Genomic DNA, 24,451 nt, shown 5'->3' on the forward strand with positions numbered 1-24,451 from the left:
ACTGATAATATTAGGAGAAGGACACAACAGATTAAACAAGGAAACTAGAATATAAACATAAAATGGACAAATGAACACTGACACAATATAAAAAAAACATTACAATGTATACAGCTGACTACAGATCAGTGCCACTTCACTAATGTATTTTACAAAGAAGAATATTCTATGACATAATTGGACACAATTTTTACCCATCGCTGTTGCCTTTTTTCAAGTGTTTGCTGGTTTGCTTTGGCAACTGCCTATATGCTTAATAGAAAAATGCCCTTAATGTCTTGGTATATTAGGTTTCTGGGCAGGACCCCAGATGGGCTGGCAAGTGCTAAATGAAATAATAATGACCTACAATTGCACGTTTTCATGTGATGCAATATCAACAAAATTACAAAGAAATGGAATCTCTTTGATACAGGCATCATTGTTATATGTTTGTTTACATGAAGAATGCATTTTCCTTAAATTGATTTTAAAAGGATTCCATTAACACTTGGCCAGTGATGACTTTATTATATGGTGTGGATTACTGTTTCTGTGTTTTGTGCCTAATAGGCCACATAATTTTATCCCCTGACTGTCCTCAGTGTGAGTAGACTGGGCAGGCTGAGGTCTTATAGACTCCAAATACTACATCTTCAAAACAGATTTTCTCCAATTAAATAAAACAACAGAGTTAAAGGGATATTTAAAGGGTCATTATACAGAAAAAAATGACATGCTTTAATTTGTTAGAGGATGTCATTTTACATTAATAACTTAAGCTTGCTAAGTGTTTATTATCCCCAGGGGTTAAACACATAAATAAAGTCCTGCTTGTGAGGTGCAAGGCTTGCGGCTTCCAAGCAAAACAAACCCCATGAGGCAATAAGACGGGGCTGTCGCACAACCCTGACAATCACTGGATACTGGTTCTGCTTGGGAGTAGCAAGTCTTGTGGCTCCCACATGGGACTTTGCCTATGTATTTAAATGCTTTATGGGGGGGGTTAAATACACAACGGCATGCCCTGACAAATTAAAGCATGTCAATTTTGTATCAGAATTCCCATGTATTAATTAACAAACTCTATAACTAGGACACTATATAACATTTGGCATTAAGAAAGTATGATTCATTGTGCAAATTATTTTATAATACAATTATCACTGTTTCCACACTCTCCATATAAGCTCACACTATATTCACATGTGCAAAATATACTAATAAACTTGTTGCTCATTTTGACAGGGAAGTACTAGCTGTCAAACAAAGCTTGCTACAAAACTACATAGCAACAGTGAAGGGCATATCAGTTTGGGAGGTCATTATGTTCTACTAATTATACTACTAATTAACCTGTGTTTAATCCCCCCATTTACTTAACTCCTTTCCTGGACAGAGCAGAGGGCATGTAAAAAAAATGGGCTACCTTGCAAAAGTATAATCTGTTAACAGCTTTGTGAAATTAGGGTGCTAGATTAAAGGGACAGTCAAGTCCAAAAAAAACCTTTCATTTTTCAAATAGGGCATGTAATTTTAAACAACTTTCCAATTTACTTTTATCATCAATTTTGCTTTGTTCTCTTGGTATTCTAGTTGAAAGCAAACCTAGGAAGGCACATATGATAATTTCTAAGCCCTTGAAGGCCGCCTCTATTTTATTTACTTTTCACAGCAGGGGAGAGCAAGCTCATGTAGGCCATATAGATTAGCATTGTGATCACGCCCGTCAGCTAGTGCAGACCACTGCACTAATTGGCTAAAATGCAAGTCAATAGCTAATAACTAAAAGTCATGTGATTAGGGGGCGGTCAGAAGATGCTTAGATACAAGTTAGTCACAGAAGTAAAAAGTGTATTAATATAACAGTGTTGGTTTTGCAAAACTGGGGAATGGGTAATAAAGGGATTATCTATCTTTTTAAACAACACAAATTCTGGTGTTGACTGTCCCTTTAACACCCAGAACCCCTGATGTCAGAGCCTGTGAATACATACAGGCACTGCCGCCTTATAAGACGTCCTTTCTTTTGCAGGAGTAGGCAGGAATGTTCATTCCAAAGGCTTAAATACCTCCCCCACTTCCTCATAACCCCAGTTATTCTGCCGAGGGAACAAGGAACAGTAGTGGAAACGTCAGGGTGAAAAAGGTGCCAGAAGAAGAAATTTAAATGTAGGGTCGCCCATCGGAGAATACGGGCGGGAGCTGTGGACTCTTCCCATACAGAAGGAAAGGAAATTATCTGGTAGGTCATAATTTATGTTTTCCTTCTTAATATGGGAAGAGTCCACAGCTGCATTTCTTACTTGTGGTAAACATATACCCAAGCTCTAGAGTACACAGAATGATAACGGGAGGGAAAAAAAGAGAGGCGGACCCTAATCTAAGGGCACCACAGTCTGCAAAACCTTTATTCAGAAGGCTGCTTCAGTAGAAGCAAAAACTTCAAACTTGTAAAATTTGGAAAAAGTATGTAAAGAGGACCAGGTAGCCGCCTTACAAATCTGATCCATAGAGGCCTAATTTTTGAAGGTCCAAGAGGAAACCACTGCTCTCGTAGAATGAGCCATAATACTCAGAGGAGGCTTATGTCCCGCTGACTCTATGCTAAACGGATGACACTCCGTAGCCAAAAAGATAAGGAAGTCAAAGAGGTCCTCTGACCCCTACGCTTCCTGGAAAGGAGAACAAACAGGGAAAGAAGTGCGTCTAAATTTCATTTTGGCCTGAAGATAGAACTTTAAGGCACAAACCACATCCAGAATTACATTATAAACGTTCTTCGATGAAGGATTAGGACATAAGAAGGAACCACGATCTCTTGATTGATGTTGCGAAATGACGCAACCTTAGGAAGAAAGCCTAACTTGGTTCGAAGAGCTTGCTCTGCTTGGTTTTATTCCAGGACTGAGCCAGCTTCCAAGAGCTCTTGTTTTGCTCTGGCCTAGCGGAGGACCGCTGACATGGGCTTTATCAGAACGAAAATAACTAAAATTGTCCCTTAGACTAGTTAATACTCTCTTGCTGTAGGAGGGCACCCTTGCCCCCTGTGAACGTAGAGATAATGGAGTCCAGGCCTGGACCAAACAAAATCATTCCCTGAAAGGGGAGGGAAAGAAGACTAGACTTAGAAGTCATAGCCGCAGATCATGACTTCAGCCAGATCCCGATGGGCCTGAAAAGAAAAAGCTGAAGCCGTAGCATTCAGACGAATAATCTGCATATTACCATCATAGATAAAAGAATCAGCAACCTCTAGGCCTTAATTCTTTCCAAAAGAATGTCGAGGGGACCCTACCCCTCAATAAAATCCTGTAAGGAGTTGCACCAATAGATAACTGCTCCAGCAACTGCTGCCGCCGGTTGAAAAACAAATATCCCGTATGTTGAAACATCTTTCTTAACAGAGTTTCCATCTTTTATCCATAGGCTCCTAAAACGAAGAACTATCCTCAAGCAGGATAGTAGTACATTTAGCAAGGGCGAAGATAGCGCCATCCCTTTTAGGGACGGAACCTCACAACTCCTTAGAGAGTCCAGGACCAGTAACAATTTGTTATAGGGAGATGAGGGGAAAAAGCAAACCAATCCTGTCCTGTTAATTCTTAATAATGTTCGCAATCTAACGGGAGCAGGGAAGGATAAGGTACCGCCCTGTCCTCAAACTCTGTCTAATTCAGGAATCAAAGGATCATCAGGCAATTTGGCCTCTGGAACCTCTGAATTCGCCAAAAACTTCCTTTAGAAGAAAGCGCCAATTTCCTAAAACTAAAGTCTGGTTCCTTCGCAACTGGAGGTTTAGAGGCAGCAGACTCAGACCCAGAATGTTCATACTCTGAAGTCACAGAAAGGACTTCATCCTCGGATAACCCTATCAGTTAAATCCAATAATTATCTGATGTACTCTGGGAAGGAGTGCAAAATGTAACCTTTCACTTGCGCTTGGCAGGGCGAGGTAAAGCATTAAAGGCCGCAGACACTGCCGTCTGAACTGTTCAGTAACATCTAGTGAAAAAAAGGCCCCCTCCAGATGGAGGATCAGCAATGCTACAGGAAACTGCATGTGTAGGAAAGAAGAATGTAGGGTATGCAACTCACTGGATGACAACTCCTCGGAGGTGGACGGCTCAGTGGTATCAAACATGTTTGATATTATCACATTATGAAGGCATATGAAAATAATTGAGAGGGCGGATCTAAGGCCTCCTCACAATATAAACAGGAATTACTCTTTAGGAATCGAGGGAGTACCCTCTAAAGTAACAGAATACTCCGTCACTAGTGCAATAAGTGGAGAACTATAGAAAATAAAACAATCTTATTTTATTCACAAAAATGGCACCCTTATATCAAATGGCTGGGGCATTCCCCACCTCCTATGACCCAGACAGTACAGAGATTTATGACTCCTCTCTGATAAACACCCGGTCAGGAAAGAGGGAATGAAAACTCGCAATGCAGGACTGTCTCTGCTATAAGAAAAAAGGCGCCAAACTTGTAAGTTGCACAGCTCTCAAAGTGAAACCTGTATATTCCATAACAGCCTATGAGCCCATAACATATCACACATAAAAGCAGCAAAAAATCAAATAAACATATAAGATTATTCCCCACTGTTCAATAATCCCCCTCAGGAGATATTAACCCTTGATTCTATACAGATAAAAGGAGTCACACTGTGACCCTGTCTTCTTGCGTTATTATACATGTATAAAAAATGAAACGATCTTACCAGAATCTATGCCATGGAACAATAACACGGCCCTTCAAGTTTGACAGATAGTATTATTATTATTATTATTATTATCATTTATTTATAAAGCGCTAACAGATTACGCAGCGCTATACAAAGAATAAAAAACATTACAGGGATACAGTAATACACAAACAAGTACAGTAGGGGTAAATAACAGTTGTAGGTGTGATAATTCAGTTATACAAAAGGAGATAAATGCCCTGCCCTTGAGCACAATCAGTAGTAGTTCACTTTAAATACAAAGTGGCCTGCAGGTAGAAAGGCTCTCAAGCTTACAATCTAAAGGAGAGGGAATGGACACAGAAGGTAAGGGAGATAAAAATGTCTGATATAAGGCTGAGTGAACTGAGAGTGAGTGATGACATGGGGGGGGGGGGGAGTGTGTGGTGACCGAGCAAGTGAGATTTGAAAAAGTGTAAAAGAATGTGGTAAATTGTCAATACAAAGGCTGTGAGTCTGAAGTGGTTTCTCTATCCTGGATTATTAGTGACAGCTGCACATAATTACTGTTAGGTGTGTGTATATATATATATTAAGGTAAACAATAGGGTGGGTGGTGGCTGGGAAGGATTAGTGGGTTTGTGCTTGCAAATCTGGAGTCTGAGGTTAGGTGTGAGGCTTGTAAAATTTCTTTGCAAATCTGGAGTCTGAGATTAGGTGTGAGGCTTGTAAAATGTCTTTGCAAATCTGGAGTCTGAGGTTAGGTGTGAGGCTTGTAAAATGTCTTTGCAAATCTGGAGTCTGAGGTTAGGTGTGAGGCTTGTAAAATGTCTTTGCAAATCTGGAGTCTGAGGTTAGGTGTGAGGCTTGTAAAATGTCTTTGCAAATCTGGAGTCTGAGGTTAGGTGTGAGGCTTGTAAAATGTCTTTGTAAATCTGGAGTCTGAGGTTAGGTGTGAGGCTTGTAAAATGTCTTTGCAAATCTGGAGTCTGAGGTTAGGTGTGAGGCTTGTAAAATGTCTTTGCAAATCTGGAGTCTGAGGTTAGGTGTGAGGCTTGTAAAATGTCTTTGCAAATCTGGAGTCTGAGGTTAGGTGTGAGGCTTGTAAAATGTCTTTGCAAATCTGGAGTCTGAGGTTAGGTGTGAGGCTTGTAAAATGTCTTTGCAAATCTGGAGTCTGAGGTTAGGTGTGAGGCTTGTAAAATGTCTTTGCAAATCTGGAGTCTGAGGTTAGGTGTGAGGCTTGTAAAATGTCTTTGCAAATCTGGAGTCTGAGGTTAGGTGTGAGGCTTGTAAAATGTCTTTGCAAATCTGGAGTCTGAGGTTAGGTGTGAGGCTTGTAAAATGTCTTTGCAAATCTGGAGTCTGAGGTTAGGTGTGAGGCTTGTAAAATGTCTTTGCAAAGTAGTAGTAGCGTCGCTTCTGACATGGACTTGAGAGGAAAAAGCAGGCAGCGAAACCCGTCAACGCTGATTGCTTGTGGAGCTGTTAATATAAGTCGGGATGGTTTCGCAGAAAGACTCTCCCTGCATCTCCAGACTCTAACTTTCATCCATGCTCTCACTGAGAGGCTGACAGGACTACTCAAAACTCCAGTCCCATCTCGAAGAGTACTACCCTCCATAAGAGACTACTCCGAAATCTTCTAACACTTTTCTGCCAACCTCCTGTGAAAGACAAAGAATGACTGGGGTTATGAGGAAGTGGGGGAGGTATTTAAGCCTTTGGCTGGGGTGTCTTTGCCTCCTCCTGGTGGCCAGGTTCAGTATTTCCCACAAGTAAGGAATGCAGCTGTGGACTCTTCCCATATTAAGAAGGAAATCCTATTCCTCTTGCTTGTTGAATGTTTCTGAATGCTCCCTGCCTGATACTCCACCCATGATGTTAGTACATATCGCCAGCTTCAATGCAGAACGACACAAACGTGGGCTGTCTAGTATGTGGCATAACATTTTATTTGGGTGATGCTGAAATGACATATGTTTCACTATGTTATTTTTTATGAGGTGCTAAAAAGCAGTAGGCTTGGATTGGCAGCAGATTTTGTGCTGAGTTAGCTCATGTAATGACCTAAGGAATGTTTTTTTTTTTTTTCTATTTTGTAAGAGACAGCTGTCTGAAAAAGTCACTGTTGGCTACTGTATTGCCTTTTGGGAGCAAATTACAAAGGTCTTACTCACCAATGAACAAAGAAAATGTCAGTTTCAACTATATGCAGTGCACAGTACCTTGTATTTTGTGCTTTTTTTCTGTCCTCCAGGATTGTTTATCAGATTTGTAGCAAGCACTCAGAATCCTTCACTGATACTGGAGAAACTCATCTCCAGAACATTACAAAAGCCTGGCAAGAAACAATGTTCCCTCTAATACACAGGTTTTCAAACCTGTCCCCAGGCCTCCCCAACAGGCCAGGTTTTCAGGATTACCTTGGATGAGAGCAGGTAAAATAACCATGTTTACTAATTAGCTGATTATTTCACCTGTGTTCAAGTTCAGATATCCTCAAAATGTGGCCTGTTAGTGAGGCCTGACGACAGGTTTGAAAACCAGTGCTCTAATGTTTTTGAGCATTTTGCGCAAAACAAAATGTTGGGCAAGTGACTAAAATGTGTGTGCACTTTTTTTTGATTGCAGTCAAACCTGGAAAATGTTTTAAAGGTAATAACACATATAGAAACTTGCACATAGACACACACAAAGAAAGGAAATTTATTCTTACCTGATAAATTTGTTTCTTTTACGATACGATGAGTCCACGGATTTCATCCTTACTTGTGGGATATCACCTCCTGGTCAGCAGGAGGAGGCAAAGAGCACCACAGCAGAGCTGTATATATAGCTCCTCCCTTCCCTCTCACTCCAGTCATTTGACCAAAGTTAGGAAGAGAAAGGAAAAGCCAAGGTGCAGAGGTGACTGAAGTTTAACAAAATTAAAGACCTGTCATAGAAAAACAGGGTGGGCCGTGGACTCATCGTATTGTAAAAGTAACAAATTTATCAGGTAAGAATAAATTTCCTTTTCTTTTACAAGATACGATGTGTCCACGGATTTCATCCTTACTTGTGGAATACAATACCAAAGATAAAGTACACGGATGAAAAGGGAGGGACAAGACAGGGAACCTAAACGGAAGGAACCACTGCTTGAAGAACTTTTCTCCCAAAAACAGCCTCAGACGAGGCAAAAGTATCACATTTGTAAAATTTGGAAAAAGTGTGAAGAGAAGGCCAAGTGGCAGCTCTGCAAAACTGTTCAACAGAAGCATCATATATGAATGCCCATGAGGAAGCCACAGCCCTAGTGGAATGAGCCATAATTCGATCAGGAGGCTGCTGTCCAGCAGTCTCATATGCAAAACAGATGATACACGTCAGCCAAAATGAGAGAGAGGTAGCCCTAGCTTTCTGACCCCTACGCTTCCCAGCAAACACAACAAACGGGGAAGACGATTAACAAAGTCCTTAGTTGTCTGTAAGTAAAACTTCAAAGCACGGACCACGTCCAATTTATGTAACAGCCGCTCCTTCTTAGAAGAAGGATTAGGACATCCTGTAGAGAAATAAAGTCTACACTTACCTCTTATGCTGCCGACAGCAGGACAGCCACAACAGGGTTCAGAGGTCCATTGGGTCCCTCCTGTAGTCCTGCAAAAAGATGAAGCCTGAGTTAAATGCAGCTTAGGCAATCACAGAAAGGGCAGCATCACAGTATGGGAGGCGCAGTGACAATTATATCCCACAAGTTCCCATTGCTTTAAAGCCACCAAATGCTCTACTGTAGAGACTGATCTGGTCTAGGCTACACCCTACAATAAACAAGCAATATCCGTGGAGACTTAAAAATTCTTCTTTATTCCACAAAGGTTAAAACAGGAGAAATGGCAACAGAAGCACAAAGAGAGCCGGTGTGGCACTAATGGCTTACGCGTTTCGGCATTAAGCCGTAATCATAGCCTGTAGTGCTAAGTGTCACACCTAGCTAAATAATCACATACATATTCTCATTGGTTAATTAAAACAAAAGCACACCTACTCCCTATCGAATGAACAGTGTAAACATAAACCCATATAGAGCCGTATAAGATTAGCTGAACTACTTCTGTAATCTGCAGACCGTCAATAACAGCTTGGCAGCATACATCATAAGGGAGATAACATTATCATTGGCTGAATTCACCAAATAGAATCTCTGACAAAAAATTGACCTGAAGGAAAAGCTACTGCCAAATGTAATATAATATGATAAAGTAATATAATAATATAATGATATAATAGAGTATTCTAAGTGTACTTGGACAATCAGTATCTAAAATGGTATGGGACATTAGCCATGTTAAGCATACTCAGTATGTGAGATGGAAATAGTATAGTATAATCAGTACTCAGCGTGTACTTACACATCTAATGCATCTAAAATGGTGTAAAACAAGGGCCATAAGCACTGACGGAATGTAACTTGTAATATACTAATATAATAACGGGCTACACCCTAGCACAAAGTAGCACACAGTGGCACCACTTTAAAAAATAATAAAACTCTTGATTGAAGAATCTAAACTAACACCTCACTTTACCTCTTCCTATCACTAACACAGGCAAAGAGAATGACTGGAGTGGGAGGGAAGGGAGGAGCTATATATACAGCTCTGCTGTGCTGCTCTTTGCCTCCTCCTGCTGACCAGGAGGCGATATCCCACAAGTAAGGATGAAATCCGTGGACTCATTGTATCTTGTAAAAGAAATGAATTTCATACACACTACACTCTCACACACAAAAACCTCCCCCCCCACATACAAACCCTCTCCCTTACACACAGCCCAACACCTTACACACAAATATGAAAACACCTCTCACACACACACACACCTCATGCACAACTCTCATACACACACACCAACACTTCACACACACATATACACCCTAACACCTGACACACACACGTGACTAACACAACAACACCTCACACGCGCACATACACACACACCTCCCTCCCTCACACACAAGCCTACCTTTAAAGGGACATTAAGCACTAAATAAATGCTAGACAGAATTATACATTCAAAGAAAAGATTAGTATGAGAATAACATGTAAATGTATTTTTTAAAGTTTCATTATCTGTTTAAATATTAACAAAATAAGTGTAAAGTTTTAGTGTCTATAAAACAATGGGAGCTGCCATGTTGTAACTTGGTTACCTTCACTGCTGTGGTCACTAGAGTGTGCAGCCAATGGCTGTGTGAAATATAACAGTGTTCTGCACTTCCATTTCTAACAGGAACTGAAAATCTCACAATTTTAGAATGGAATTACAAGAAAAGGGGACAAAATAAATAACAAAAGTATATTGCAGATTTTTTTTATATATATTTAACGATTTATCATTTTATATTACCATCTCAAAGTATTTAATGTCCCTTTAAAATTTTGCACGAAAAAAGGAGCAATTTCAATCAAATCAAACCAAGAACATCTATTATAATTGTGATACCATCTGTTTGTGCCTACCCCAAATTGATGGGCGTGTTTACCTCTGTATCTGACAAATACAAAGTCAATCACAGAGCACTATGAATACAGTGATTTTACGTGTGTGTGAATATGACATACTCAGTTAGGGTTGCCACCCAGCCGGTATTTATCAGTTAGTTGTCTTTTGCCCTACCTACAAGAAACAATACCAGCAAATGTATATATACAGATTATCAGGACTATGCCAAGCATCACACAGGACATCACCAGCCCTCATTGAACAAGCTTAGCTTGCTCAGAGACCATATGGACACTGGCATACTGCCCCCCCCCCCTTCTTCTATATCCATAGATGTTTTTGTTCTACCCTTAAAAGATTAAAATCAAGAGTTTAATTTTTTTTTATATCTGATGAATACGATTATGGTAGAGTAGAATCCTATTAAACATGACTCAGCTCATACAATAAAAAGGTGAATTTATTACAAATCTTCCTATGTGCTGTCTAGAAGCCCTTTTAGGAAACCAACCCCTACTGGAACAAACTACAATGTTAACACGTTTGCCACAAGAAAACAGTTGTTCCATTTGTCTGCCAGCAAACACCAGAGAAAGTTCCTATTCTACAAACAATACTAACACTGAGGGAATTTGAATATAGATTACCATCTATGTAAATTCTCCAATTACCATATAATATTTATATAAAAGTTTGTTTTTAAAGATGGTATCCCAGCCCGCAGTTATTGAACACAGGGTACTCACATAGTGCTTCTTGGGACTGCACCTTCTCCTGCACATCCTGCACACTGACACGTACAATGCTTCCAGGGGCATAGCACACACATCACTGAAATGCAAGCATGTAGGGGGCGAAATGTTTGAACACTTCACCCAAATGCCAGTATACATTTAAAAAAAAATCCCCATAAAAATGACTGATTCCTGTGTATATTGTTAAAAGTCATGTGCGATAAGGGTGTGTACACTACCTGGGTAAATGGTATGTGCGCTGCCTGGGATAAGGGTGTGTACGCTACCTGGATAAATGGTATGTGCGCTGCCTGGGAAAAAACAACTGTTACAGTGATAATTGAGGTGTCTGATATCCAGAGTACGCAGGTCAAACTGTCTACTTTGTAAACTTCGCCTAAATGCGCAGATTCATTCCAGAACCACTATATTCTAAGGTAAGTGCTTTCAGTGTTGACATTTTTATGTGGACATTCCAAAAAAAACTAAAGGAGATTTATCTGAGCTCCATTACCTAAAAGGCATTTGTGCCTGTAATAGAGAAACCCCCTCTACAAGGCAGATATCTAGACTGGTGATATATAGAAAAATAATTATAAACTTGCATAGGTAAAATATTTAACCAAAATATATTGTGAAAATATGTTATTGAATACTGATAGCTAAGGCTTTACTATGCAATATAAACAAACCTTAAAAGAAAAGCCAGCATTAGTTTTAAATGTCAGCACAAAAACAGTAATGTGATAGATAATTTACCTTCTTCCTTTGTATAAATCGCAAGATTCCCATTTACAAGACCAGCATACAGACAGCGAGAGACACTAGCAAGGCTCATAACAGTTGATTTTTCTGGAGTGAAGAAGTGTTGCAGTCGAACCTTTTTAGAACCTTGGCTACTTTTATAGACACAAATACTAGACAAAAATAGAAATAAAGAAATAGAAAACATAAATAATTGTAAATGGAACCCGCTTACTGACTAAAAGGTCAATAATAGTTCAATAGTAAAATTCTCTAATGTGCAAGTCCTTTATACTACTGAATTACTGTGTCCTTTTTAAAACATAGTTAATCAAACATTAGGAAGACTGACACTAACAATTTCAGGTATATAACAATTGTCTTCTTAAATCATGTTCATGTTTATAGAGATAATGATATAAAGCATTTGGTGTCAAATAGTATCACAAAACAATAATATTTGCCTGTAATTAAATTAATGGATAAATATAAATGTTTACTAACTTCATACCAGCATTTATTCCACTGTTAGAGGCGTAGGCTTTTTAAGACTCAGCCGTATCACAAATGTGTCACAATGTATTCATTAAAGACCATCTAATTATGGTCTTTATATTCTGTCTTGCAGTTTCACTGTAGTTTGACTAAAATATAGGTTAAGAGTGTTTCTGGCTGTTTGTATCACATTCACTAGGTCAGTGCCTCAGTGCCTGTAGTGAATATGACCTGAATTGTCACTTAACACTGCACATTATACATGCTGGATAGATTAACAGTGTGTTGATAAGAATGCTAAGATCCTAAATAAAACAATCCCACGCAGGATTTTGCAGTCTTTAAAATATCTATACGACTGCCAGCTTGAACATGGCACATGGGCATAGCTACAAATGTTCAGGCCTAAGGTCTGAACAAAACCAGTCCACCCAGAGATGTTATAGACCCCTGGGCATGTATTTCGTAATCTACATACAAGAAATTGAAGCCAAATGGATTGTTGTATCAACACATTTTTTCATAGAAAGTCTGAACCTCCAGTTTTTTCCACTGCAGCAGAGGATTTTGGGTAAGATGCAAATTTGTTCTACAATGCCTTAACTCTCTGTCTCATGCCAGCGCAGTGCTGCTCTTAGCAGCTTTTAAGCACAGCAGGTAGAAATAATATGTAGACAAATAACAGAATTTATGCTTACCTGATAAATTACTTTCTCTTGTGATGTATCGAGTCCACGGATTCATCCTTTACTTGTGGGATATTCTCCTTCCCAACAGGAAGTGGCAAAGAGAGCACACAGCAGAGCTGTCCATATAGCTCCACCCCCCAGTCATTCGACCGAAGGTTAGGAAGAAAAAGGAGAAAGCATAGGGTGCAGGGGTGACTGTAGTTTAAACATAAAAGCTACCTGACTTAATAGCCAGGGCGGGCCGTGGACTCGATACATCACAAGAGAAAGTAATTTATCAGGTAAGCATTAATTCTGTTTTCTCTTGTAAGATGTATCGAGTCCACGGATTCATCCTTTACTTGTGGGATACCAATACCAAAGATTAAGGACATGGATGAAGGGAGGGAACAAGACAGGTACCCTAAACGGAAGGCACCACTGCTTGTAAAACCTTTCTCCCAAAAATAGCCTCCGAAGAAGCAAAAGTATCGAATTTGTAAAATTTAGAAAAAGTATGCAGCGAAGACCAAGTCGCTGCCTTACAAATCTGTTCAACAGAAGCTTCATTTTTAAAAGCCCATGTGGAAGCCACTGCTCTGGTAGAATGAGCAGTAATTGTTTCGGGAGGCTGCTGGCCAGCAGTCTCATAGGCCAAACGGATGATGCTTTTCAGCCAAAAGGAAAGAGAGGTAGCAGTCGCCTTCTGACCTCTCCTCTTACCAGAATAGATAACAAACAATGAAGGTGCTTGTCTGAAATCCTTATTTGCTTATAAATAGAACTTTAAAACACGAACCACATCAAGATTGTGTAACGGACGTTCCTTCTTCGAAGAAGGATTAGGACACAGAGAAGGAGCAACAATTTCCTGGTTAATATTCTTATTAGACACAACCTTGGGAAGAAAACCGGGTTTGGTACGCAAAACTACCTTATTTGCATGGAAAATCAGGTAAGGTGAGTCACATTGTAAAGCAGATAACTCTGAAACTCTTCGAGCAGAAGAGATAGCTACCAAAAACAAAAGTTTCCAAGATAAAAGCTTAATATCTATGGAATGTAAAGGTTCAAACAGAACCCCTTGCAGAACTGAAAGAACTAAATTCAGACTCCATGGCGGAGCCACAGGTCTATAAACAGGCTTGATTCTGGCTAAAGCCTGACTAAACGCTTGAACATCTGGTACCTCTGCCAGACGTTTGTGTAAAAGAATAGACAAAGCAGATATCTGTCCTTTTAAGGAACTAGCTGATAATCCTTTCTCCAATCCTTCTTGGAGAAAGGACAATATCCTGGGAATCCTAATCTTACTCCATGAGTAACCCTTGGATTCACACCAAAAAAGATATTTTCGCCAAATCTTATGGTAGATTTTCCTGGTGACAGGCTTTCTAGCCTGAATCAGGGTATCAATAACCGACTCAGAGAAACCACGCTTTGATAGAATTAAGCGTTCAATCTCCAAGCAGTCAGACGCAGAGAAATTAGATTTGGATGCTTGAAAGGACCTTGTATTAGAAGGTCCTGCCTCATTGGTAGTGTCCATGGTGGAACAGATGACATGTCCACTAGGTCTGCATACCAGGTCCTAGAGTCACTGAAGCCCTCTCCTGCTTGATTCTGGCAACCAGACAAGGGAGGAGAGGAAACGGTGGAAAAACATAGGCCAGATTGAAGGACCAAGGCGCTGCTAGAACATCTATCAACAACGCCTGGGGATCCCGGGACCTGGACCCGTAAAGAGGAAGTTTGGTGTTCTGACTGGATGCCATCAGATCCAATTCTGGAGTGCCCCATAGCTGAGTCAGCTGGGCAAATACCTCCGGGTGGAGTTCCCACTCCCCCGGGTGAAAAGTCTGACGACTTAGAAAATCCGCCTCCCAGTTGTCTACTCCTGGGATGTGAATTGCTGAGAGATGGCAGGAGTGATCCTCCGCCCACCTGATTATTTTGGTTACTTCCGTCATTGCTAGGGAACTCCTTGTTCCTCCTTTATGACTGACGTAAGCTACAGTCGTGATGTTGTCCGACTGAAATCTGATGAATTTGGCCGCAGCTAGCTGAGGCCATGCCTGAAGCGCGTTGAATATCACCCTCAGTTCCAGAATGTTTATCGGGAGAAGAGCTTCTTCCCGAGACCATAAGCCCTGAGCTTTCAGGGAGTCCCAGACTGCACCCCAGCCCAACACACTGGCGTCGGTCGTTACGATGATCCACTCTGGTCTGCGGAAACACATTCCCTGAGATAGGTGATCCTGAGACAACCACCAGAGAAGAGAATCTCTGGTCCCCTGGTCCAGCTGCATTTGAGGAGACAAATCTGCATAATCCCCATTCCACTGTTTTAGCATGCATAGTTGCAGTGGTCTGAGGTGTATCCGTGCAAAAGGGACTATGTCCATTGCCGCTACCATTAATCCGATTGTCTCCATGCACTGAGCTACAGATGGCCGAGGAATGGAATGAAGGGCTCAGCAAGTGGTTAAGAGTTTTAACTTTCTGACCTCCGTCAGAAATATTTTCATTTCTACCGAGTCTATCAGAGTTCCTAGGAAGGAAACTCTTGTGAGGGGGGAGAGAGAACTCTTTTTGATGTTCACCTTCCACCCGTGAGACCTTAAAAAGGCCAATACAATTTCCGTGTGAGACTTGGCTCTTTGGAGAGTTGACGCCTGAATTAAGATGTCGTCTAGATAAGGCGCCACTGCTATGCACCGCGGTCTTAGCACCGCCAGGAGGGACCCTAGCACCTTTGTGAAAATCCTGGGAGCAGTGGCCAACCCGAAATGAAGAGCCACAAACTGGTAATGCTTGTCCAGAAAGGCAAACCTGAGAAACTGGTGATGATCTTTGTGGATAGGAATGTGCAGATACGCATCCTTTAAATCCACGGTGGTCATATATTGACCCTCCTGGATCATTGGTAAGATTGTCCGAATAGTGTCCATCTTGAATGATGGGACTCTGAGGAATTTGTTTAGAATTTTGAGATCCAGGATTGGTCTGAAAGTTCCTTCTTTCTTGGGAACCACAAACAGGTTTGAGTAAAAACCCAGCCCTTGTTCCGCAATTGGAACTGGGTGGATCACTCCCATTGTATGTAGGTCTTCTACACAGCGTAAGAACGCCTCTTTCTTTGTCATGTCTGTAGACAGACGAGAAATGTGGAACCTTCCTCTTGGAGAGGAGTCCTTGAATTCTAGAAGATATCCCTGGGATACAATCTCTAAGGCCCAGGGATCGAGTACATCTCTTGCCCAGGCCTGAGCGAAGAGAGAGAGTCTGCCCCCTACTAGATCCGGTCCCGGAAAATTTTCTTAAGTAAACCCTCTAATTTTTTATCCATAGGGTCTTTGAAAGCACAACTGTCTTCTATTGGTATGGTTGTGCGTTTGGCAAGTGAAGAAACAGCCCCCTCCACCTTAGGGACCGTCTGCCACGAGTCCCGCATGGGGTCAGATATGGGGAACATTTTCTTAAAAACAGCAGGGGGAACGAAGGGAATACCTGGTCTATCCCACTCCCTAGTAACAATATCCGCAATCCTCTTAGGGACCGGAAACACATCAGTGTAAACAGGAACTTCCAGGTACTTGTCCATTTTACACAATTTCTCTGGAACCACCATAGGGTCGCAGTCATCCAGAGTAACTAATACCTCCCTGAGCAATAAGCGGAGGTGTTCTAGTTTAAATTTAAAAGCCAATATATCTGAATCTGTCTGAGGAGAAACCTTTGCTGAATCGGAAATTTCTCCCTCAGACAGCGCATCCCTCACCCCAACTTCAGAGCGTTGTGAGGGTATATCGGATATGGCTACTAAAGCGTCAGAATGCTCATTATCTGTTCTTAAAACAGAGCTATCACGCTTTGCAGGTAACACTGGCAGTTTAGATAAGAACTCTGAGAGGGTATTATTCATAACTGCCGCCAAGTCTTGCAAGGTAAAAGAGTTAGACGCACTAGAGGTGCTAGGCGTCGTTTGTAACTGGTTGTGACACTTGGGGAGAGGTTGACGGGCTAACCTCGTTACCTTCTGTCTGAGAATCATCTTGGACCACATTTTTAAGTGTAACAATATGATCTTTAAAGTGTATAGACATATCAGTACAAGTGGTAGACATTCTGAGAGGGGGTTCCACCATGGCTTCTAAACACATTGAACAAGGATTTTCCTTGGTGTCAGACATGTTTAACAGACTAGTAGTAAAACAAGCAGGCTTGTAAATCACTTTAATCAAGTAAAAACACACTTTGAAAAAAACTTACTTACTGTGCCTTTAAGAGATAAAAAAGGCACACAATTTTGCAAAACAGTGAAAAAATGCAGCAAACTTTTCGAAATTTTTACAGTATGTACCTAAAGCATTAGTAAGATTGCACCACTAGCAATAAAAACGATTAACCCCTTAATGCCCAAACCGGATCGACAGTAAGCCAAAAAAAACGGTTAAAAAATGTTCAGCACCTTGCCACAGCTCTGCTGTGGCCCTACCTGCCCTTAGGAACCAGATTTGTGGGAAAAAGCTTCTTATAGGCCCTCAAACTGCAGCAGGACCCTCCATGTGAAACAGCCTGAACTTCTGGTCAAATATAACTGCGCATCTGAGGCGCAAAATTAAGCCCCTCCCACCTCACTACGGTGCTTGTGAGGCCTAAAGAAACACTCCAAAGTGTTTTAATATTAGCCATGTGGTTTCAATAAAAACCGTTTGCCTTGAAATTAGTGTCAACCAGCAAAAACTAGCCCTGTTATGCAGGCTTGAAATTCCATACTTAGTCTCTGAATACAGCTTACCCTTCCCTCATGGGGATATTATCAGTGGCGTCACTAGGGGGGGGCGGGGGGGGCGGGCCGCACCCGGGTGACACCCACCAGGGGGTGACACCAAAAAAAAAAAAAAAAAAATTTTTTTTTTTTTTTTTTTTAATTTTATTGAAATTCAAAGAAATACAATGTTGAGATGCATAGATATTTTTTTATTAGAGGGGCTGGCATTTGTGAACATTGGTGGGACTGGGGAAGATGCAGACACACAATTTGTTTGCCCCTTGAGCCAGTGCTGCAATTTCAACAAATAGTTTTCCCGGCTGCTTTTGCTTGTTTGTACTTTGCTTCTCCCCTGCCCAATTTCGCTATGAATGTTGTGGGCATGCCGTGGGGCTTGCAAAGTTGCGCTGCTAGCCTAAACCTGCTTGCCTATCTGTGCTCACTGCTCAGTGACATGTGGAGCAGTGGAGTCACTCACTGCTGTGCTGTCTCTCTAAACGGGAACTGGCAAATCATGAGGGGATGCCTGGCACCTGACCGCATGACTGTTTGACACTGTCTTTAAAGTGAAGGAGCCACGTATGATGCCCACCAGACCATTACGGTTACGGTACACTAAGTGCACACTGAACAGGTAGGAGGGCGGGCGGGGGTCTGGGGGTGGGCAGAGTGCAGAGGTGATTGGCCATAAGAAGCGATAGGCACGCGGCCCGGGGCTGTGCACTGACAGACTTGGAACAGAGTCAGAGAGCAGAATTTTCATAGTTTGCACCTAAAACTTTTCTTTAGTGATTTATTTTTAGAGTGCTCTGTTTATCTTTCATTTGATGCTCTGCTGAGCCAGGGAGCAGCTCTAGGCATGAGCTTTATAATTAATGCAGTGCAGTTTACATATTTTGTATGTGTGTGTCAGAGTTTTTGTGTGTGTGTGTGTGTGTGTGTGTGTCTCAGTGTTTTTGTGTGTGGGTTTTTGTGTGTGTGTCTGAGTGTGTTTCTGAGAGTTTGTGTGTGCATCTGAGTATGTTTTAAGTGTGTCTGAGTGTTTGTATGTGTGTTTGCCTGTGTTTTTGTGTGTCTGCTTTCTGGGGGGGGGGGGGGTGACACCATAACTTACCGCACCGGGTGACACCAACCCTAGTGACGCCACTGGATATTATCAGTCTTCTCTAGCATTATCACAGTCTTGTCTAGAAGAAAAAAGACTGAACATACCTTATTGCAGCCTAACCTGCAAACCGTTCCCCCCAACTGAAGTTTTCTTGCACTCCTCAGTCCTGTGTGGGAACAGCAGTGGATTTTAGTTACAACATGCTAAAATCATCTTCCTCCCGGCAGAAATCTTCATCTCCTTTCTGCTAGAGAGTAAATAGTACACACCCGTACCATTTAAAATAACAAAATCTTGCTTGTTGAAAATAAAAACTACATTTTTTTACCACATTCACTTTACCCTTCCGATTGCTTAGAGCCGGCAAAGTGAATGACTGGGGGGTGTAGCTAGAGGGGGAGCTATATGGACAGCTCTGCTGTGTGCTCTCTTTGCCACTTCCTGTTGGGAAGAAGAATATCCCACAAGTAAAGGATGAATCCGTGGACTCGATACATCTTACAAGAGAAATATTGATCTCATTAGGCCTTATTAGAACATTCAATTTCTACTTGTTGCATAGTGAAGCTTGTCAGACATCCCAACCTACCAAACACTCATTTCAGGGAGGTGGCTTCACCCGCTACTGCGCCGCCACCCCCCCCACCCCCCCCAGTTATATATTGGATACCTTGAAACCCTAAATAAGATAGAGATTTATCATTAAAGGGACAGCCTAGGCCAAAATAAACTTTCATGATTGAGATAGAGCATGTAATTTTAAATAATTTTCCAATTTACTTTTATCACCAATTTTGCTTTGTTCTCTTGGTATTCTTAGTTGAAAGCTTAACCTAGGAGGTTCATATGCTAATTTCTTAGACCTTGAAGCCCACCTCTTTTCAGATTGCATTTTAACAGTTTTTCACCACTAGAGGGTGTTAGTTCACGTATTCGTATTTCATATAGATAACACTGTGCTCGTGCACGTGAAGTTATCTGGGAGCAGGCACTGATTGGCTAGACTGCAAGTCTGTCAAAAGAACTGAAAAAAGGGGCAGTTTGCAGAGGCTTAGATACAAGATAATCACAGAGTTTAAAAGTATATTATTATAACTGTGTTGGTTATGCAAAACTGGGTAATGGGTAATAAAGGGATTATCTATCTTTTAAAACAATAAAAATTCTGGTGTAGACTGTCCCTTTAATGTAGCTTCCCACTAAAGTCACATTTAAAAAGTAGCTTTATTGCACAACCACATACAACAAACCTATTTTCCAGTGATCGTACGCTTGTTTAATGCTTAAATATTTTAGAATACAAAGTTTAATTACGTGCAGTAAATAAGGTAGTATTTGTGTTTTATTTTATTAAAATCAGTGGGGCTTTTTGGTTACTGATGCTTTGAGGGTTCTATAACGTCCCAGCAACTAAAGGCATTCCTTAAAGAAACACTTTTCAAGATTTGGGCCACATTGGATCATGGTACTTGGAATTTCAGGGAGATTGCATTCCATTTTCTGGCATCAGGGAGGCGCTATTAGAATTAGGGACACTTCCTGAACTTCAGGGAGAGTTGGGATATCTGAGCTTGTATAGGGCTCAATATAAGTTATTTTGAGTAAAAAGACGAGGAAACAAAAACAATTGAGTATAGTGACACAAACTGGATCATTGTATAGGTCATCTACACATTTTTCACTGAAAACCTAAATTTTCTCACTGGAGCAGATACTACTGGGTAATACTATTCAAATGAGATCTACAATTTGAAATTGGACAAAAATATCTTAAAACAATAATAGGCTACACAATAATTTGACCAAGAAAAAAAAAAAAAACAGGCAAAAAGTTATAATGCCATTTTCTGCCAAAATGTTTCTGCGACCAAAATTTAAGTGCATTTCTACTTAAAACAATATTAAATATCAATATACTATATTATTCTTTACTTAGTTCTGTGTAACAGAATCATTTTTAACAGTTTTTTTTTTTTACCAATTATCCAAATAAAGTATGGTCCTAGAAAACTATTATATGCAAAACAGTAAGTCAAGAAATGAACTCAAACAGCAGCTCTGAGCTAGCATCAAATTTGAAGTATGCTACACAATAATTTTACCAAAAAAAAAACAAGCAAAAAAACCCTAAAAACAAAACAACTAAAAATACAATTTTCGGCTGAAATTTCGGTGCATCCCTAGGTGAAATGGTAACTAAGTTACAGCAATAGTAATAGGAGCATGCTGCTGCTTAAAGGGACATGAAACCCATAAATCATATAGAGCATACAATTTTAAACAACTTTCTTATTTACTTCCATTATCAAATTTGCTTCATTCTCCTGATATTATTTGTTAAAGCAGAAGCAATGCACTACTGGGAGCTAGCTCAACAGATCCAGTGAGCCAATCGCAAGAGGAATATATGTGGAGCCACCAATCAGAAGCTAGCTCCCTGTAGTGCATGGAGATCTAGGTATACTATTTTTTATTAACAGACACCAAGAGAATGAAGCAAAATTGATCATATAAGTAAATTAGAAAGTTGTTTAAATTAAAATAAAATTGCATGCTCTATCTGAATCATGCCAAAAAAATTGTGTTTCACTTCTCTTTAAACATAATTTTTTTATTTTATATTTCTAAAAAAATACTGAAATCTAGAAAACCAAAATATATAGCCTTTGTAAAACTGATATATCCTGTCCAATAGCCTATAATTTTTACCATATCTGTAGATAATACTTTAAATATAGAAAAAAAAGTTATTTTGGATACTTTACTGTTTTTTTCAGTCACTTCTTTATTATCCAAAATGATAGAATATATATTCTTCTTCAAACATATTGGCAAAACGTGACAGCATCAAAAACAAATATGTTTTTACAAAGCATATTAATAGCTACCGTTTAGAATTTAAAATATCCACAACCTGGCTAATGATTTTTAGTGTTTATACAGATATCTAATGTGTTACCAAGCAACCCCAAGAAGCTATATTTAATCATAAGCAAATATTAATTTTAATGTAATGTGTATTTTTAGTTTGAAATCATCAAAGACATACAACTCAAAATTTAATTCCATATAAAGGTCTAGATTACAAGTGGAGTGCTAATTTATCACGTACCTGCAAATGGGCAAATTTGCCCATTTGCGAGCGCACAATTAAAGGGACACTGAACCCAAATTTTTTCTTTCATGATTCAGATAGAGCATGCAATTTTAAGCCACTTTCTAATTTATTCCTATTATAAATTTTTCTTCGTTCTCTTGCTATCTATATTTTAAAAAGAAGACATCTAACCTTTTTTTTAATTCAGAACTCTGGACAGCACTTTTTATTGGTGGATAAGTTTATCCACCAATCAGCAAGAACAACCCAGGTTGATCACCAAAAATGGGCTGGCATCTAAACTTATTTTCTTGCATTTCAAATAAAGATACCAAGAGAATGAAGAATATTTGATAATAGGAGTAAATGAGAAAGTTACTTAAAATGTCATGCTCTATCTGAATCACGAAAGAAAAAATTTGGGTACAGTGTCCCTTTAAAAAACAGCCATTACAAGGGACTGCTTATTGTTAGCGCGAGCTCTCAGAAAATTAACCAGAGATCCGATCTCTGGTTTATTTTTTAAAATTGTCCCAAATAGTTATTTAAAAAAAAAAAAAAAAAAAAAAAGACAACTGCACTTGGCAGTTTGTGGGTCTAAAATTGGTGGGAGTGGGGTGTTAGAAAAAAAATTGCGCTGAAAAGTGCCTTTACATTGCGGTCTATGGGAACTGTGTGTTCCCTCTAAATATATATGTACAGTATATGCTTAAATACATAAATATTTATGTGTTAAAGGGACACTGAACCCAAATTTTTTCTTTTGTGATTTAGATAGAGCATGCAATATTAAGCAACTTTCTAAATTACTCCTATTATCAAATTTGCTTCTTTCTCTTGGTATATTTATTTGAAAAGCAAGAATGTAAGTTTTGATGCCGGCCCATTTTTGGTGAACAACCTGGGTTGTTCTTGCTGATTGGTGGATAAATTCACCCACCAATAAACAAGTGCTGTCCAGGGTCTGAACCAAAAATTGGCTGGCTCCTTAGCTTAGATGCCTTCTTTTTCAAATAAAGATAGCAAGAGAACGAAGAAAAATTGATAATAGGAGTAAATTAGAAAGTTGTTTAAAATTGCATGCTCTCTCTGAATCACAAAAGAAAAATGTGGGTTCAGTGTCCCTTTAATATGTGTATTTACACATAAATAATATAATTTATGTAAAAACTTACCTGATAAATTCATTTCTTTCATATTGGCAAGAGTTCATGAGCTAGTGACGTATGGGATACACAATCCTACCAGGAGGGTCAAAGTTAACCAAACCTCAAAATGCCTATAAATACACCCCTCACCACACCCACAATTCAGTTTAACGAATAGCTAAGTAGTGGGGTGATAAAGAAAGAAGTAAAAAGCATCAACAAAGGAATTTGGAAATAATTGTGCTTTTTACAAAAAATCATAACCACCATAAAAAGGGTGGGTCTCATGGACTCTTGCCAATATGAAAGAAATGAATTTATCAGGCAAGTTCTTACATAAATTATGTTTTATTTCATGTAATTGGCAAGAGTCCATGAGCTAGTGACGTATGGGATAGTAATACCCAAGATGTGGAACTCCACAGAAGAGTCACTAGAGAGGGAGGGATAAAGTAATAGCCATTTTCCGCTGAAAAAAATAAATCCACAACCCAATATAGTTTATTCTCATAATGAAAAGAAAAAAATCATACATAAGCAGAGGAATCAAACTGAAACAGCTGCCTGAAAACTTTTCTACCAAAAACTGCTTCTGAAGAAGCAAATACATAAAAATGGTAGAATTTAGTAAATATATGCAAAGAAGACCAAGTTGCTGCTTTGCAAATCTGATCAACTGAAGCTTCATTCTTAAAAGCCCACGAAGTGGAGACTGGTCTAGTAGAATGAGCTGTAATTCTCTGAGGCGGGGTCTGACCTGACTCCAAATAAGCCTGATGAATCAAAAGCTTTAACCAAGATGCCAAGGAAATGGCAGAAGCCTTCTGACCTTTCCTAGAACCAGAAAAGATAACAAATAGACTAGAAGTCTTCCTGAAATATTTAGTAGCGTCAACATAATATTTCAAAGCTCTTACCACATCCAAAGAATGTAAGGATCTCTCCAAATAATTCTTAGGATTAGGACACAAAGAAGGGACAACAATTTCACTATTAATGTTGTTAGAATTCACAACCTTAGGTAGAAATTTAAATGAAGTCCGCAAAACTGCAAAAAAATTCACAAGAAAGAGCATATAATTCAGAAACTCTTCTAGCAGAAGAGATGGCCAAAAGGAACAACACTTTCCAAGAAAGTAGTTTAATGTCCAAAGAATGCATAGACTCAAACGGAGGAGCCTGTAAAGCCTTCAAAACCAAATTAAGACTTCAAGGAGGAGAGATTGATTTAATGACAGGCTTGATACAGACCAAAGCCTGTACAAAACAGTGAATATCAGGAAGCTTAGCAATCTTTCTGTGAAATAAAACAGAAAGAGCAGAGATTTGTCCCTTCAAGGAACTTGCAGACAAACCCTTATCCAAATCATCCTGAAGAAACTGTAAAATTCTAGGAATTCTAAAAGAATGCCAGGAGAATTTATGAGAAGAACACCATGAAATATAAGTCTTCCAAACTCGATAATAAATCTTCCTAGATAAAGATTTACGAGCCTGTGACATAGTATTAATCACTGA

At 39.7% G+C, this 24,451-nt stretch overlaps 1 protein-coding gene across 3 annotated transcripts in view; it reads right to left on the reverse strand.

The window, feature by feature from the left end:
* The window catches only part of ARHGEF10 (Rho guanine nucleotide exchange factor 10), a 595,236-nt gene that overhangs the window by 112,293 nt on the left and 458,492 nt on the right, over nucleotides 1-24,451 (reverse strand). For all 3 annotated transcript variants that reach the window (XM_053710365.1, XM_053710363.1, XM_053710364.1), the window contains one exon: nucleotides 11,659-11,816. In XM_053710365.1, the coding sequence (XP_053566340.1) occupies nucleotides 11,659-11,816 (158 nt within the window). The remainder of the gene's footprint in view (nucleotides 1-11,658; nucleotides 11,817-24,451) is intronic.

Source organism: Bombina bombina, chromosome 4, assembly GCF_027579735.1.
Source record: "Bombina bombina isolate aBomBom1 chromosome 4, aBomBom1.pri, whole genome shotgun sequence".
Lineage (NCBI taxonomy): Eukaryota > Metazoa > Chordata > Amphibia > Anura > Bombinatoridae > Bombina > Bombina bombina.